Source organism: Ovis aries, chromosome 6 (genome assembly GCF_016772045.2).
Source record: "Ovis aries strain OAR_USU_Benz2616 breed Rambouillet chromosome 6, ARS-UI_Ramb_v3.0, whole genome shotgun sequence".
NCBI classification, from domain to species: domain Eukaryota; kingdom Metazoa; phylum Chordata; class Mammalia; order Artiodactyla; family Bovidae; genus Ovis; species Ovis aries.
Window position 1 is genome coordinate 62521871 of NC_056059.1, and position 19432 is coordinate 62541302.

At 38.8% G+C, this 19432-nt stretch overlaps 1 protein-coding gene across 1 annotated transcript in view; it reads left to right on the forward strand.

Annotated features, from left to right (window-relative positions):
* GRXCR1 (glutaredoxin and cysteine rich domain containing 1) overlaps nt 1-10628 on the forward strand; it is a 138295-nt gene extending 127667 nt beyond the window's left edge. Inside the window, exon 4 of the mRNA XM_004009798.5 lies at nt 10334-10628. Within this exon, the coding sequence (XP_004009847.1) occupies nt 10334-10513 (180 nt within the window). The 3' untranslated portion in view covers nt 10514-10628. The remainder of the gene's footprint in view (nt 1-10333) is intronic.
* Nucleotides 10629-19432: the final 8804 nt, after the last annotated feature.

Consider the following 19432-nt stretch of genomic DNA (forward strand, 5'->3'; position numbering starts at 1 on the left):
GGCTCTTATGCTAGTATGGCATTGAACAGGAAATGGGCAAATAGGCAATACCTTTAGAGAGAAACCAGAGAGCTCGTACCAAGTTCTAATTTGCTGTTACTAGGGTGCTGCATGGCAGACCATGACTCCCCTGGTCTTTGTGATTCAGGCCCCAGTTTCTAACAATTACCCCAGTAATGGAGAGGAAAGCGGCTTAGTGGCTGCAGCTGGGCCCTCAAAAATGGTGTCAGCAAGTCATCTCAAGTTTTCTGGCCTAAGAATTTTAGCATACGTCCCGCCCAAGTAAAACTTTCCCTGGAAACCTGAGGAGGCATTATTTGCTGATGTGACTTGTCAGTGGCTTCAAACATGGGTAGCAGAAGCAAGTGAAATATAGCAATAGCTGCGACAAGACTTGGGTTCAATAAGGCTAGCTGAAAGAAGATTAAATAACTTATTTTATGTAAGCGAATGCTTGGGTGCAAAGGATGAATAACAACACCATTTGGGGGGTAAAATTTATTTGTATATTTACTTATATTAATAAGCAAGCTAAAGATCAAAAGAAAAGAGTGTCCAAGTATTACCCCCAAACAATAACTGAGATGGATAGCTGATCTGCTGGTACCCACACAGAGGAAGTCAGGGCAGCCCTGAGATGTATTAGCAAGCACCTTGTTATGGCAGACACTGAATTAAAAATCTCAGATGGTAGAGAAGCTCTAATGCGCTTTTCTGCCTTGTTGTTTTTCTAAAGATTCGAGCAAACATTTTGATGTCATTGCTATGAGGCTGCCAATATAGTGTTCACTTTCAGTGTTGTTGTTGTTGTTGTTTTCCCTTGTAAAGTCTGATTTGTCATTCAGGAAGAACAGAAGTAAGATTCTCAGCCACACACCAAGGATGCTGGAAATGGCACAGGCTGTCTGTGTGAGGCATTGGAGCTTTCAAAGGCTGGCCCGACCCTCCCTGGAGAGGCAACATTCTGGGTGATGTTCCCTCTCCGTGCAGTGGGTGGCCACAGCATGTTCAGAGGTTACAGCAGCAGAGTACCACCTACTTACCTAGGCGATCAGGCCATGTGCTCTGGGTGCCTCTTTCTGAAATTGGAACATCTTTTTAAATAGGGTTGTGGCTGTACATCCCATTGGATCAAGAATCAGATTCACAAATCTAGCTTATATATTTAGGAATATAACAACAAATTTCGACTGTGTCAGCTTTTCATAACTCTGCAAATCAAGGATCAGAAACGATTCTGCTTATTAATGGCTTGATCAGACAGGGAATAGCCTCCTAGGCACTTAACGAGCATTTGCTGAATTAAATCTTTGTTCAGTTCAGTTTAGTTTAGTTGCTCAGTCATGTCTGACTCTTTGCAGCCCCATGAACTGCAGCACGCCAGGCCTTCCTGTCCATCACCAACTCCCAGAGTTTACCCAAACCCATGTCCGTTGAGTCGGTGATGCCATCCAACCATCTCATCCTCTGTTGTCTCCTCCTCCTCCTGCCTTCAATCTTTCCCAGCATCAGGGTCTTTTCAAAGGAGTCAGTTCTTTGCATCAGGTGGCCAAAGTATTGGAGTTTCAGGTTCAGCATCAGTCCTTCCAATGAACACTCAGGGCTGATCTTCTTAAGGATGGACTTGTTAGATCTCCTTGCAGTGCAAGGGACTCTCAAGAGTCTTCTCCAACATCATAGTTCAAAAGCCTCAATTCTTCGGTGCTCAGCTTTCTTCACAGTCCAACTCTCACATCCATATGTGACCACTGGAAAAACCATAGCCTTGACTAGACGGACCTTTGTTGACAAAGTAATGTCTCTGCTTTTTAATATGCTGTCTAGGTTGGTCATAACTTTCCTTCCAAGGAGTAAGCATCTTTTAATTTCATGGCTGCAATCACCATCTGCAGTGATTTTGGAGCCCAGAAAAGTAGTCAGCCACTGTTTCCACTGTTTCCCCATCTATTTGCCATGAAGTGATGGGACCAGATGCCATGATCGTAGTTTCCTGAATGTTGAGCTTAAAGCCAACTTTAAATTGTTGACTATAGTTTAGAACAAAATACATAGACAAAGGTGGATCATCCAGAGATGACTATATGCCAAGTGTTCACTTTTGTGACAATCTATTATGTGGAGTGAGTCTGCTTCATAGATAACCTGGATGAGGGAGTTTATGGTTACAGAGAGTCAGATAAGTTGCTTCTTCCTTGGTAGAACACTTAAGAGAGTTCCCAGTACTCCTAAAATAAGATTAGATGATCTGAGGTTAAAAATAAGAATTGCATTCATTCCTTAATCTTGAAAAAAAAAAAAACACTAAATACTCTTGATCTTAGCATCCTGTTTCTGCATTAGAGAACAGCAAAAAGCTCTTTGTATTTATGAAATTTGAGTTTGTGCCACAAAAGAAACCCATTTCACAATCATTCATGAACTCCACTCTTATCCTCTAGTCCTTTGTTTAAGGCTAGGGAATTCTTGGAGGCTTCAATTTAGATGACTGTGGTATGGAGTGAATATATTCAAAGACCACAGATAAATTCCCTAAAATAAAATTAATATATAAATACTAAAAGCTACATCATCATTTTTATATGGAATCACACAAACAGGCCAAAAGAGAGAAGAAAGAAAGAGAGAGAAGTCGCTCAGTTGTGTCTGACTCTTTGTGACCCCATGAATCGCAGCACGCCAGGCCTCCCTGTCCATCACCAACTCCCGGAGTTCACTCAAACTCATATCCATCCAGTCGGTGATGCCATCCAGCCATCTCATCCTCTGTCATCCCTTTCTCCTCCTGCCCCCAATCCCTCCCAGCATCAGAGTCTTTTCCAATGAGTCAACTCTTTGCATGAGGTGGCCAAAGTACTGGAGTTTCAGCTTTAGCATCATTCCTTCCAAAGAACACCCAGGACTGATCTCCTTTAGAATGGACTGGTTGGATCACCTTGCAGTCCGAGGGACTCTCGAGAGTCTTCTCCAACACCACAGTTCAAGAGCATCAATTCTTCGTCCATGGGATTTTCCAGGCAAGAGTACTCGAGTGAGTTGCCGTTGCCTTCTCCAGGATATCTTCCCAACCCAGTATCCTGCACTGTGGACAGATACTTTACCAGCTGAGTCACCAGGGAACCAAGGCCATCCTCAAATAATGCAGAATCTCTACAGTGCTATGATGAGATCTGCCTTCTACTTGATTGTTGAGAAGATTTAGAGTGAATTCATATAAAGTGAATAGAAAATTGCCTGGTTTGTAATAGCCACTTGATAAGATTAGTCATTGTTAGTCAATATTTCACTAATAAATCCTTATTTGTAGCTGAGAGCTATTTATTAAAAGAACAGGGAAATTCTTGCTCATGGCTGTATCTCCTATGCCATACTCAGTGCCTAGCAATGTAAACTTATTTGTGGAATGAGCCCGTTGGGTTTTTATTTTCTTTTAAGTCCCTGGCCAAGAATAGATGAACAGATAGAGATAAAAGGGAAGATGATTTCTTACTCCTTTTTTCCGAAATTCCACCTCTAAAGAGTCAGCTATGACTGAGCACAAGCACTGCTGCTATCCCTAAGGAACATGCCTCCATCCAAACCGCTGTGAGGAGGAGGGGCATTCTGAAGATTCAGCACTCTTACTGGGTGCTGTTATCAATCAGGTCTGCCTGGTTTGTAGCTTTGCTGGGTGTCAGGACACTGAAGAGCTACTCTAGATTTCTTACCTGTTTGAAGATCAAATTGTCTGTAGTCAACTTCTTTACTGAAAGTGGAAATCTGTTTTCAAATTTCTCTGTGATCTGAGCATTCACTTTTACTCATTAAAAATCTTTGTCTCATCATTTGTAAAATGATGTCTCTATTACATCAGATACTGGATATAGACTCTTGTTGAGCTGCAGCCTTCAGGCCTGCAGTTACTATATTTGCTGAAGAAAGAGCCCAGAGTCGGTGACAGAGACATCAGCAGTTTAATAGATGGGAGATCTTACACATCTTTCTTATAAGAAAGAAAGCTGAACACTGAAGAATTGATGCTTTTGAGCTGTGGTGTTGGAGAAGACTGTTGAGAGTCCTTTGGACTACAAGGAGATCAAGCCAGTCCATCCTAAAGGAAATCAACCCTGAGTATTCATTAGAAGGACTGATGCTGAAGCTCTAATACTTTGGCCACCTGATAAAAAGAGCTGACTTATTAGAAAAAAGACCCTGATGCTGGGAAAGGTTGAAGGCAGGAGGAGAAGGGGATGATAGAGGATGAGATAGTTGGATGACATCACCAACTCAATGGACGTGAGTTTGAGCAAACTCTGGGAGATGGTGAAGGATAGGGAAGCCTGGCATGCTGTAGTCCACAGGGTTGCAAAGAGTCAGACATGACTGACTAAACAACAACACCACATCTGAAGCAGAAGGGTCCTGGAGCAACATCCCACTGCTGGGAGGCAGATGGCAGGCTGGACACAGCAGCAGAGCTCTTCACTACCAGGAGGAAGAAGGAGACTACCAGCTATAGGGAGAAATACTGTAGATTGGCTCATTGGTTACTAGGGAAATCAGCAGAGGAGGATTTCCTCTTTTATCCCCTTAGGCTATGTACCCTCCTGGGGCAGAGTTCTTCCCTTCATTAAGCTGTCAAAGGGGAGCCATTCTCATCTAAAGATTAGAACAATGACAAACTTGGGTGAGGGACAAGTGTATAGGTATTTACTAATCAGGCTCTACAATTAAGAGGAAAGTCAGGCGCTTCCTCGGTGGTCCCAGTGGTTAATTAAGAATCCACCTGCCAATGCAGGAGACACTGATTCAACTCCTGGTCCAGGAGGATGCCACATCCCTTGGGGCAACTAAGGCCGTGAGCCACAATTACTGAGTCCAGGTGCAGCAACTACTGAGGCCAATGTGCCTGGAGCCCATGCTTTGAAGCAACAGAAGCCACTGCCATGAGAAGCTCATGCATTGCAATGAGTAGCCCCCACTTGATGCAACTAGAGAAAGGCTGTATGCAGCAATGAAGACCCAGTGCAGCCAAAAAAAAAAAAAAAGAATAAATAAACAAAGTTTTTAAAAATCAAGGAAGGTCAGTCATGCAAGTAGAGTGTAGGTGAAGCAGAGACTAACTAAGCAGCAGATGTAGGGAGCAAGAGAACAGCCATGTGGAGTGGCCTGACTATACAGCTTTACGTGGTGGGTAAGCCATTCTTTTCTCTCCCAAGTTTATGGCTAAAAGGCTGAATTTTCTTGAGAGTGGAAATGGTCTCAGAATCTTTCCAATGCTGTGATCCAAGACATCAGAATTCACGTGTGAATCAAAATGCATTTACTCTCCTTTTCTTACAGTGGCAAGGCTTTAGACCAGAAGACCAAGTATAGAAGTGGTGTTTAAATAAAATGACTATATTAGTGGTAGAAAATGACTGTGCCATGTGACCACAAACAATTTAGCTTGAGGCAGCAGTTAATAAAAGTCTCTTCAGATTAGGATTTATTAATAAAATAATGGCTATTAACTGCTAGCCTTACTGAGTAGCTACTATGTGTTAGACAGTATTCTATTCACTTCATATGAATTTACTCATTAAATTGTCTCAACAACCATATAAGTAAAAGACAAATTTTACCATAGCATTGCATAATTCTGACAAAGTTGTTTTAGGATGACCTTGGTCTATCTGTGATTCTCTTTAAAATGGACACTGTGGCTTTTAGTGTTTATATATTAACTTCATTTTAGGAAGTTTATGTGTTCCAAGTTGCACAGAAGTTATTAAATAGCAGATTCATCATATATTTAACATTTGATATTTTGGCCCTTTGAAAGTAATCTTTGTAAGTCATGTTCCAGGCCCAAGATATAAGATAATGTTACCAAACCAAATTTGGGTCCACTTGTGCAAACAGTAAACCCAATCTACTCAGACCAGATTGTGGTGAAGGAAAATACAGCATTTATTGTGAGGCATCCAGGGTGGGGCCAAGGAAGACGTATGGACTGCTCACATTTGAATTCCCCAGTGACTTTCAAGGAAGGGTTTTTAAAGATAAAAGGAGGGAGAGGGTCATAGGATGCTTGATCAGCTCATGGACATCCACCTGATTGGTTGGTGGTGAGGTGACAGGGTGAGTTAACATCCTCAACCTTCTGATTCCAACCCCTCCTGGTGTCTACATACTAGTGATCAGCATGCAGTTCACTTCTTCCACTTGAGGCTGCCCTGGTGGCTCAGATGGTGAAGAATCCACCTCCAATGCACAAGACTGGGATTTGATCCTTGGATCAGGAAGATCACTTGGAGAAGGGAATGGCTACCCACTCCAGTATTATTGCCTGGAGAATTCTAAGGGCAGAGGAGCCTGGGGGGCGGCGGGGGGGGGGGGGGGCCAGTCCATAAGGCTGCAAAGAGTCTGATGTGACTGAGAAACTAACACTTGATGTGGCAAGGTGTGGGTGGGAATCTTAGTATCTGCAGAACAATTCAGGGATATGGCTCAGGATATTATCTTTTGCCCTTGAGGAGTAACAAAAGGAGTTGACTTTATTTCATGGTTAAACTATTATTATTTTGTTTAGCCTGACTGTTTTCATTTGTTTCTGCATTTTTTTCACTTTTCTGATTAAATTTTCTCTTTGGAACTCAGGGAAGGCTAGGAGGCTAAAGCTTTTCTATAAACAAGAGGCGGGGATGAGGTAGGAAGGTGTTTGTCCCCAGGAAAGCCTTATAGGGTTCTGCTTGGTTTCAATAATTTTTAATTTGGTTGTGCATTTATTATTATTATCATTATTTCTCTGTGTTAAAAGCCTGGTATTTGGAGTAAGTGACATAGATGGTGAATGAGCCTAGGAAACTCCCTAGCACTCAAATTCATTCTAACTTTGTTGTTCTTTGCTTGCCAGCACGAGTGTATTTTATGGCAAAATCTTATGCTATTGAAGAATTTAAAAATATTGAAATGTTTATACTAGTTGTTAAGGTTTATCAGTCCAGTTCAGTTCAGTTGCTCAGTCGTGTCCAACTCTTTGCAACCCCATGAACTGCAGCACGCCAGGTCTCCCTGTCCATCACCAACACCCGGAGTTCACTCAAACTCATGTCCATCAAGTCAGTGATGCCATCCAGCCATCTCATCCTCTGTCGTCCCCTTCTCCTCCTGTCCCCAATCCCTCCCACCATCAGAGTCTTTTCCAATGAGTCAACTCTTCACATGAGGTGGCCAAAGTACTGGAGCTTCAGCTTTAGCATCATTCCTTCCAAAGAATACCCAGGACTGATCTCCTTCAGAATGGACTGGTTGGATCTCCTTGCAGTCCAAGGGACTCTCAAGAGTCTTCTCCAACACCACAGTTCAAAAGCATCAGTTCTTCAGCACTAAGCTTTCTTCACAGTCCAACTCTCTCATCCATACATGACTACTGGAAAAACCATAGCCTTGAACAGACAGACATTTGTTGGTAAAGGAATGTCTCTGATTTCCAATATGCCATCTAGGTTGGTCATAACTTTCCTTCCAAGGAGTAAGTGTCTTTTCATTTCATGGCTGCAATCACCATCTGCAGTGATTTTGGAGCACAAAAACATTAAGTCTGACACTGTTTCCACTGTTTCCCCATCTATTTGCCATGAAGTGATGGGACCAGATGCCATGATCTTCGTTTTCTAAATGTTGAGCTTTAAGCCAACTTGTTCACTCTCCTGTTTCACTTTCATCAAGAGGCTTTTTCATTCCTCTTCACTTTCTGCCATAAGGGTGGTATCATCTGCATATCTGAGGTTATTGATATTTCTCCTGGCAATCTTGATTCCAGCTTGTGCTTCTTCCAGCCCAGTGTTTCTCATGATGTACTCTGCATATACTGGTTAGTAAATAGCTACTACACCACGACTCCCAAGCAGCTCTCCTCTTCCATAAAAGCAACTACCCTATAAGGGTTGCCGGATAAAATATAGGATGTCTGCTTACATTTAAACCTCAATTAAATTATGAATAATTATTTTATTTTAAGTGTGTTCCATATAATCTTTGGCATATCTACACAAAAATTTATCTATGGTCTATCTGACATTCAAGTTAACTGGGCAACACATATTTTTAGTTGCAAAATTTGATGATCCCACTCTACTTGAAATCCAAACCTACTTACAATCCAGCACTAATGGGTGCCATCCTAGACTCAGGGTTTTATAAGTCCTTTCTGACTAGTTGGTGTTGTTTCTATGTAAGTCATTAAATATTTTTAACATAATCTCTGGCCTGGTTCTAACGCATGTTGAGGACCTATCTACCTTATCATGTTTTTTCTAAAATTTGATAAGAAGAGCATTACTTACTAATTCTCTTATATTTTGTTTTTAGACTACACTCTTTCTTCGCTGCTTTTGTTTTTATTCAAAGTTTTTTTCTAAAGACATTTTTATATCATGCAAAACTATAAGTCAGATGCACCACTTTTTGGTCAACTCTTGCACAGGGAAATGACAAAAACCCAGCTACAGAGAAACTAAATTGATACATACAATCTAACTTTTTGGAAGAGCTTTGAATCTCTACAAATTTGACGTTTCTTGTTTGTGTCCTTCAGATTAGAAATCACTACTTTCTATCAAAGTCATTCTGTTGCTAAAAATAAGATATGACACGAATTTTGCTATCTCAATCTAATAGCAAAGTCAAATGGTAACTGTAAATGAATCTTACTGAATACAGAATATGCAGCTCTGAAAAGTGGTCTGGAAATATATAAATTTTAAAGCAATCAGATCCTTAATGTTTTTTTCCCAAAGAACAGTCCACAGGGTACTGATAATGAGAAAATTGTAGATGTTTTCTAGGAAAGAATTTTTTGCTGGGAAAAAGGTGGGTTAAACCTGGTTAATTGGTTTCCTTTTCCGTTGGATTTTTTGGAGACTTTATTAAGTACAATTGTGAATTTCCAGAGAGTCTGTATGTATGTCTAAGTATGTAAGGTATGTTTGTCTGAGTGTCTGTGTGTGCATGTGTGTGTGTATCTATATTTCCCAAGTGTATTTTGGCAATTATTCTTGTCATAAAAGTTGGCTTTCAAACATTGCTAAAAGTTCCTATTTTGCAAGTCAGAAGCTTGTATTAACTCCCATTCTCTTTGTATTCATTCTGTAATGACTCCTAAGCTCCCACCAGTAGATGGTTTCCATGTGTGGACTCCAGCAGAGGTTATATGTTCAAAAAAGAGAATGGAAATGTGTATGGAAATTTTTCCTTAACATGCTGGCTCAGTATAAAGAATTCATTTGCAAATGCAGGAGACCTACAGTTCAGTCCCTGGGTCAGGAAGCTCCGCTGCAGAAGGAACTGGCAACCCATTCCAGTATTCTTGCCTGCGAAATCGCATGAACAGAGGAACCTTGGGGCCTATAGTTCACGGGGTAGCAAAAGAGTTGGACACGACTTGACTAAACAACAGCAACAACAACAACAGCATGCTTCCTAGTTAATTTCATTATGCTGTAATGGGTACTTTATTTTTACTTGAGGTAGAAAGGCTGATAGTTATGGTGGGTAGTTTTATGGACTTAGGTAAGTCTCAAGATTTCTATGTCTGTTTCTTTAAATGCAAAACGAAGGTAATGATATTAGAGGAGGGCATGGCAATCCACCACAGTATTCTTGCATGGAGAATCCCCATGGACAGAGGAGCCTGGAGGGCTACAGTCCATGGGGTCGCAAAGAGTCAGACACGACTGAGAGACTCAGCACAGCACAGCACAATGATGTTTGAATTAGTTGCTTTACATAAGAAGGTATTCTTATATGTGAAGGATGAGATGGGAGAAGATTCTATGTAGTATTTGGAAGTGCTTTTTAAAAACAAAGCATTATTTATACGTTCAATATGATGATGGATCTTCAGTTGACAGAGGCTCCTCCAATCCAGCTTTTATTTTTTGTTATTTTCCAGACTCAGTGCTGCTATTCTATAAACAAAGATACAAAACTAGGAAGTGATACTAAAAGGAAAGTTATAGTATTTTCCTTTAAGGCAAATTACCATCTTCTGAATTTCTTTGATTTATAAATATGTGTTTTCATATGATGGATTTCTGGAAGTTTTCAAATGATGTGCCCTTTAACTTAAAATGTACCAACCTTTACGCACCAAGCTTGTGCTGTTGATGGCCATCAATGAGACAACAAAGGAAATGCTAGACAGCATTTCCTGTGCAGCTGTTGTATACTGTAATGGTAGATGGTTGCAAGTCCTCCACCGTCGTATGCTGATGTTGTTTTATAACGGTCCAGTACAGAAAGACAGGAAGGCTGATGGCATTGTCATACTAACACAAATCCTATCCTTCTTGTCCTCCTGCCGCCTATCCAGAGAGTGCAGCATCCACACGAGTGTCCCTCCTGTGGAGGCTTTGGCTTTCTTCCGTGCTCTGTCTGCCATGGGAGCAAGATGTCAGTGTTTCGAAACTGCTTTACAGACTCTTTCAAGGCCCTGAAGTGCACAGCTTGCAACGAGAATGGTCTTCAGCGCTGTAAGAGCTGTTTGGGTTAGACTTCACATCCACGGAGCACCTGGTTTCATTGACTGAAAGCAATAATTTGGTTTATACTTTTTTTTTAATGGCTGTGCTTCTGGATTAATCAATAAACTTTGTTTATTATAATTTCCTTTGTTTGTAATTTTTGCCGTGACTACTTTCATTGATGTATTAAATGAATGTTTATTCAACAGCTATTGTGTGCCAAGCCCTGTGCTAGATCCTGGTTTCTAACTGGAATTAATGGAGGACCTGCTAAAATTCCAAGATATTCAAAGTCTGATTCCCTAACTGTGTTTGGTTTTTTAAAGAAAATATAAATATATCCAATGGCGTCTATCACAATGCCACCCTATTGTCTAGGATCAGTTCATTCAGCTCTACAGATGCATACATTTTATTAATATGTGAGCCTCAGCTGTAGGGAAGAAGAGAGCTCTGATTAGTGGAAAAGAATATCTTACTTATGCTTAAGCAGTAAATTATTTTTAAAGCTGTAAAAGTAGTCTTGGGGCTGATGATATTAACGATAAATCATTAATGTTATTGAATGTATTTTTTCGTGATGATACAAAAGCTGCCAGACTTCTCTGAATTTATATTTTTAAACAGCTGTTTTCTACTATTGCCACTCTCTTGAGCTGGACACAAAATATTACATAGTTTGAACATATAGTAGAAAATGTTAGTAAAGTAGACAAAAGTAAATTTTACTATAATTATCAGCTAATACCTACCTGTACACATGTCTGTGCTCTGGTGGATTCCTTTATGAATGGTTTTTAATAAATCACCTTCACAATATCTGTGACAAGGTAATCAAAATATTTTACATCTTGGTTTTGCAAAAAGATATAAATATTTACCAAGTACTTTCTAGTCAGCCAGGCGTGGAATGCAAAACAAAGCTTTTGCTTTCATGGAGGTTACACTCTTAAGAAAGAGGAAGTATTAAACAGATAACCAGACACAGGATGAACTTTGTAACTACTACAGAAACAGTACAGGGTGCTCCGGGAATGTGTAGCAGCAAGGCAAACCTGGATGAGTTAGGAAATAGTTTAAGAGTAGACTTTGTTGAGTGACTGATATTTAAACAGAGACATCATAGGTAGTTGGAAGCCAATTGGTCAAAGAGTAAGAGAGATGATATTTTAGGTAGAGAAATGGCATATTTGGGAACTCTAAGATCAGAGAAAAGTTTTTGTTTGAGGGACTGTAAGATATCCAATATGGATAGTTATAATCTGGTAATAATGGAGCAGTTTTTGGCTGAATAAGCTTTCTGCTATACACATATTTACTCTGAACAAAATAAGAAAAAACAACTGTTGAAGATATTGGAAAGCAACTAAAACTAGAAAAGAATCAGAAGGATTTCAGTCACTGGAAGAAAGGAAACAAAATAAACCCTACATTTATCCAGCTTACCCTCTGAGAACTCTTTCCAGTTTTCACAGAATATAGATCATAAAGTACAAAGTTACTGATTTGAAAAGATAAAACTGGAATTTGAGGCTGCAGAGTACCTGGAATTGAATGGAAAATTTTAAGAAATGAGAGAACCCAAGAGAGGGGAGCATGTAAGTCTGCTCATAAATTCCACTGAAGTCTTTGGCTGATTCCTAATGTACATACACAGAGGAAGGAAGTGTCCAGGAGGTGAAAGAATTGAGCAGAGATTTCAGCAGCTGCCTATGGTGCAAAGTAAGAATTTGGAGTTGAAGTGGTAAACAATAAATATTTCCTGAACTCTCACAAGGGCCCTATCTTAAGGCCAAGAAGTAAGGGCTATGTTGTAAAGCTCAGGAAAGAAACAAAACAGACTTGCCCTTGAAAGACCTGAAGCCAAATTTCCATGGTATTGTGATATTTTTCAGTATATGATTGCCTGCAAGAACAAAGCTCATCACTCATGGAAGAGAAAGGAATTTGCTGAATATGAAACTCTACAGCTAGCAGCGCACTTAATGGTAGAATATTAAATACTTTACCCGTAAGATCAAGAAGAGTGCATGAATGTTCACTTTCAACACTTCTATTCAACATTATGATGGGGGTGCTAGATAGTGAAATAAGGCAAGAAAAAAGAAGTCATAAAAATTGGAAAAAAAAATCTCACTGTCTGTAAACAATGTGATTGTGATATAGAAAATCAAAAGGAATCTATAAACTAGTAAATTCTGGAATAAAGCTTGCAAAATAATTAGATTTGCTCTTTATAAAGAAATTAGAAATATATACAGCAACAAACAGTATAAAACTGAAACAGTACAATTTATAATAGTATCAGAAAACATCAAGTATGTGGAATACATTTTACAAAAGATGTTTGTATTTAAAATTGTCTATGTTTAAAATTATGTGGCATTCTAACATGTATACTATCATGTAAGAATTGAATCGCCAGTCTATGTCTGACGCAGGATACAGCATGCTTGGGGCTGGTGCATGGGGATGACCCAGAGAGATGTTATGGGGAGGGAGGTGGGAGGGGGGTTCATGTTTGGGAATGCATGTAAGAATTAAAGATTTTAAAATTATAAAAAAATAAAAAAAATAAAATTATGACATAGATTTTACTGAGAAATTATAGAACCCAAATACATGGAGAAATATACCATAACTTCATGGATCAGAAGTCATCATTTTAAAGATGTCTACAGTTCCAAAATAATCTCAATTATAATTCTATAAAATTGTTTGTATAATCCAACCAATAATTCTAAATGTATATTATAATGCAAGCAATCTAGAATAGTCAAGAAAATTTTGAACAGAGAAAAAAGTATAGACAAAGAGATCAATGGGATAAACTAGAAAATACAGAAATAAACACACATATTAACATCAAATTGATTTCTATTGATTTTTGCCAGTTCAAGACGATGGGAAATGGAGAGTCTTTTAAACAAATAGTGCTGGAATTACTAGATTCCTATATGGAAAAATTGACCTTGAAAACTACTGCTACCACGGCTACTACCCTTAATGCTACCACACCTAGGGGTTAGAGACCAAGGTACTGCTTAACATCCCACAAAGCATAGGACCACACCTCCCCTCAAAAAAAGATTGTCTAGTCTGGCCAATAGTGTTTAAATTGAGAAACTATTGAAATGTTAAAGCTAAATCAAGAAAATATCTTCACAATCTTGGGATAGGCAAAGATGCTTTCAACTAGTCACAAGATATCTAAGTATAAAAAAATGATAAATTGTACTTAATTCAATTTAAAATCTCTTCATTGAAAGACAATGTTTTAAAAAATGAAGATGGAAGCCACAACCATGAGAAAATAATCACAGCACAAATATCTGCCATCGGACTTATATCTACGTACGAAAGTGAAAATGTTAGTTGCTCAGTTATGTCTGACTCCTTGTGACCCCATGTACTATAACCCACCAGGCTCCTCTATCCATGGAATTCTCCAGGCAAGAATACTGGAGTGAGTTGCCATTTCCTTCTCTAGGGGATCTTCCCCAACCTAGGGGTCGAACCCAGGTCTCCTGCACTGCAGGCAGATTCTTTACCATCTGAGCCACCAAGGGAAGCCTCTCATATCATATATCTATATCTATCTATCTATCTATCTATATGTATTTCTGAAAAATAAATAATAAAGACAGTCTAATAGATGGATAGTAGACACACCACAAAAAAATATACGTGGGTGGCCAAAAACAAAGAGAAAATACGTATCATTAATCATTGCTACTGCTACTGCTGCTAAGTTTCTCCAGTCGTGTCCGATGCTGTGTGACCCTATAGACGGCAGCCCACCAGGCTCCCCCGTCCCTGGGATTCTCCAGGCAAGAACACTGGAGTGGGCTGCCATTTCCTTCTCCATTAGGGGAATGCAAATTAAAGCCACAATGGGATACTGCCATATAAAATTTAGAATGGCTAAAATTAAAAAACTGAAAACTTAAAGTTTGGTGTATATATGGGATAACTTAAATTCTCACACATTGCTAATGAGAATGCTAAATGGCATAAGCACTTAGGAAAGCCATTTGCTTGTTTCTAATAAAGGTAAACACCTGGGCTTCCCAGGTGGCACAAGTGATAAAGAATCCACATGCCAATGCAGGAGACATGAGTTTCAGCGCTGAGTTTGGAAAATCCCTTGGAGAAGGAAATGGCAACCCACTCCAGTATCCTTGCCTGGGAAATCCATGGACGGAGGAGCCTGGCGGGCTACAGTTCTTGGGGTCACAAAGGTCAGACACGACATAGCCACTAAACAACAATAAAGGTAAACATACTCTAACTGTATGCTCAGCAATTTTACTCCTAGTTGTTTAGGCAACAGAAATAAAAACATACGTCCACACTGTATAAAAGTTTCATGGAGGCTGTGTTCATGAGAGACAAAAAGCAGAAAGATTTCAAATGCCCACTGAGAGGAGAAATGATAAGCAATTTGTAGTATATTAATACAGGTAGACACTGCCTAGTGAATGGATGAATCTTAAAATCATTTTATGAATAAACTTGTCCAGATACAAAGGAAATGTACTATGTGATTCCACTTATATGAAGCTAAAGAATAAGAAAAATTAATTTATAGAATGGCTTCATCACAGGTGGGAGGCAACAGGAAATTAAGTATGACCAGAATTAAGACAGTGGTACAAGTTATGGCTACTTGAGGGTAGATTTCCCCTCTGACAGGAAATAGGAAAACAGTTTCTTGCTTCAGTGAACAGTTTCTTATCACAATTTGAACACAGTTCTGAGAGCCTATCCAGAAATTTCTGACTACTCAGGCCTTGGCTGAAGTGAAAGTGTTTGTCACCCAGTTGTGTGACTCTTTGTGACCCCGCAGACTATAGCTTGCCAGGCTCCTCTGTCTATAGAATTTTCCAGGCAAGAATACTGCAGTGGGTAGCCATACCCTTCTCCAGGGGATCTTTCTGACCCAGGAATCAAACCCAGGACTTTTCTATGTTTCTGCAAGTCCAACTGTGGTCAAAATATTCTCTTGTCTGGGGTTTCAATCAGGCTGGAGAAATACATTCTAATTTTCAGGCCCCATCTTGGACTATGAATTCAGAAAAATAAAAATGCATTGATGTTCAATTGTGTTCATGAGGAATTTGGTTTCTATCTTTATTCTATTTTTCATGCACTGGCATGGAATTAAAATGTTATGTTTTCTGCTAGTTATTTGTGAGGCTCTAAAGAAGAGCACTATGAAAGAGTAATGAAATTTAAAAGAAAATCTCAGGCATCTTGTAGAATTGCAGAAGTTAATGAGAGCAACAGGCTCAGAAAATAAGCTCATAATAGCCTTGTTTAAACATAAATTTGTGTTAACTTTTACAGAGAATTTGGTTTAGATACTGCACATCTATCTGTTTCAGTTTTATAATGTAAATGTGAGGTAATTAAACCTGATATATTTATTCAGCACTGTTGTCATGTGGGATTAATTAGAATATATGGGAAAGTACTTTAAAAACACTAAGTACTGTACAGAGGCATAGAATAAATTTCTAATTACCATGAAAATTATGCACCTTCAGTATATCCTTTTACAGACCAGATAAGGAAATGAACTAACATTTATTGGACACTTCTGCCTGCTTGACTTTTTAGAAGATATCTCGTTTATTTTTCACAGCTGTAACAAACTGTGACTCAGAATGTTAATACATTTCTCTAAAGTCTTGAAATTTACCCAAATTTGTGGTACCCTAAGAGTCCATGTGAGCTGCCTTTACTTTGGGGATAAAATGGGAATTCAGTCAAGTAAACAGCAAAGTTGCCCCCAAATAAACATCTACAAAAATGGTAGTGTTGAAATGAAGACAAAGGTCTGTCCTATGCTTCTGTGCTCTTGTAATTTCCTCTCTGCAACTATTTGTTTATTTCAAAAGCCAGGAAATGCTGGTTGTTGGCAAAGGACATAGACTAATGTAATCAGGCTATGAACAAATATTTTAAAAATATTAAGAAGGAGAAATCAAAAGATGACACATGCCTAGCAATATAAATATATGGTAATTTCTAAAATCTTCTTGTCATCCCAGGGTCTTTTTAAAACATAAATCATTGGTATCAGTTACAGTTTTGTCTGGTGTTTCATGCACAAACCTTAGACATGTCAGAGACGCAAGTTTGTAGCTCCTCAAAGCAGAGTGAAAAATTTAGACTTTTTTTTTTTTTGCAGGAAATATGACTATAACTTTCTTCTAGATTTGTGCATTGTTATTTTGTAGTTTCCTCACCTATAATAATTTGACAGTAATTTTTTGTTTGTACATGACTTCACGAAGTGATCTCTAAGGTATTAAACTTAGTTTCCATAGAATAAGTATATTCCTCTTTGTGTTCAGATTTAACCAGTCTCTATAATATTCTGTTATAATAAACTATTATACTTAATTAATACTCAGTCATGTCCGACTTTTTGCAACCCTATGGACTATAGCCCGCTATGGATAGAATTCTCTATCCATGGAATTCTCCAGGCAAGAATAGTGGAGTGGGTTGCCATTCCCTTTTCCAGGGGATCTTCCTGACCCAGGGATGGAACCTGGGTCTCCTGCATTGCAGGCAGATTATTTACTGTCTGAGTCACCAGGGAAGCCCTAATGTTATTTACTTATATAATTATACAGACAATTATAAACCAAGCTGTAAGGCAACAGATTTGGGAAGAAACAAAGGACGCTTAGGAGATAGATTTGTTTGCTGGTAGCAGAAACATGCAGGCAGAGAGGAGTGTTTCTCTTGGTTGCATGCATTCAGCAGGCTGGAAGCATCAGAAGGAGTGTATCACAGAGGGAGCAGGGAGCATCTGCCAACCTGAAAAGTGTGCAAAGCAGAAGTTGGCTAAGAAAACTTTAGCTAACTGATGTGATGGTAACAGTAACCAAGGGCATTTAATAACATGCTAAAAGTCATTCATCCTTACCTTCCTTAGTGCCCTTCAGGTTCATCAGCAGCTGGTATTGCTTAGCCACCAGCCTTTCTAAGTGCAGCCTGGGTTTGACTTGCAGTGTTTGAAGACTCAATTACTTGGGAAGATACCTGCTTCTTGGCAAAGGTGAAACACTTCCACATCTGCTTCACTTAGTTTCTCTCTTTGTCTGGCTTGTTTCACTTAGCACATGGTCTACTGCAGATCTCATTTATATGTGAAATCTAAAAAGTTGAATACATAGTAGCAGAGTGTAGAAGATTGGTTACTAGGGGAGGGGAGGTGGGGCAAATGGAGAGATGTTAGTCAATGGGTACAAAGGGGTAGTTATTGGATCAGAAAGTTTTATAAATCTAGTGTATAGCATGATGACCATAGTTAGTAATCTTGTACTGAACACTGGAGATTTGCCAATTGAGCAGATTTCTGGTGCTCTCACCACACAAACATGACTGCAAGTATAACATACACACACACACCCACAAGGTAGTGGTTAAGTGATATATTAACTTGGCTGTAGTAATCATTTCACTATGTGCATGCATGCTAAATCGCTTCAGTCGTGTCTGACTCTTTGTAGCCCACAAGCCTCCTCTGTCCTCGGGATTCTCTGGGCAAGAGGAGTAGGTTGCCATGCCCTCCTCTGGGGGAGCTTCATGACCCAGGGATCGAACCAGCGTCTAAGTCTCCTACATTGGCAAGCAGGTTCTTTACCACTAGCCACTTGTGTAGCCCCATTTCACTGGCATATAAATCATCATGCTGTACACCTCAAGTATATACAATTTATATTAAAGTAAAAAAATTAAATTAAAAAAATTAAAAAAAAATAGACAGTCTCAGTGAGCATACTGAAGCATTTTTGCTTTATTGGAAGCTATTTCATGAATTCTTATCAGTAAGCACTCCTCTTCAGAGAGAACCATTGGAAATTCTTTGATGGGAGAAAACATTTTTTTCAACTGTTGAGGAGTATCCATGTTTCAAAGTATAATTCTGCTAAGAAAAGAAAGAATGGAAACTTTTCATTCTGGCCCTATTCTGAACTTTTGAACTTTTCCATTAAAAATAGTACAGAACACACTGGAAAACTCAAAATCTATGATTCAGTAGCAAGGTGACTTTAAAAGGAATACAGCTTTTAGAGAAGAATATAAGACATCATGAAATCTTTGCTTATGTGGAACAAAACATATGTGAAACCTAGTCTTAATACTAATTAATATCTAGAAAAATCCGTATTGATTCTTGACACAGCATATGCCTCATTTAGCATTCTGTGCTAAGTATTTACTTTTTTCCTTTCTATTTTCTGTGATCTTAAACCTTTTCTTTCCATCCACTTGTTAGAAAAATATTAATATCAATGTTATCTGAGCATCTAAAAGATAAGATCAGCTAAAAAAAACCCAGAAAGACAGATCAGCTAGAAAGCAAAATATTTGTATTATCTAGAAAATGGTGCTAGATATAGTGACTATTTTATACAATAAAAGAAAAATGTTACGACTAATGGAAAATAGAGATATTTTAAACTTTTTAAAAATAAAATAAATTGATGATTGCTTTGGTCCCTGTTTTGAGTATTGTATATTTTTGTGTGTTGCTTTGCATTTCATGGACGAAGATGTGAAGCCTGAAAAGCCCTAAGGAGAAGCACAGGTGCCAGATCTAAGGTGCAGTTTCCTGGGAGACCAGATGCCACTCATCGCTGTGAAGTGTACATATTTGCTTTGACCTTTAGAGATCTGTTTTGAGTGGTTTCCTGTCTATGGTAGGTTTTGCCTGGAAACAAGAATTGTCAATATATTTTCTGTCACATTTTTGTTTTCTGGCTAGGAAATATTGTAGCGTGTATTCACAGGAAAGAGAAATCTCTCTGTATTTCAGAACATTCTTCCCTAAGGTGAAGTTGTCTGTACTCTGTATATTTTTTTCAGAGTTGGTATGAATGCTTTGCTGTTATAAATATGTGAATAGTTATAGCAGTATGTTACCC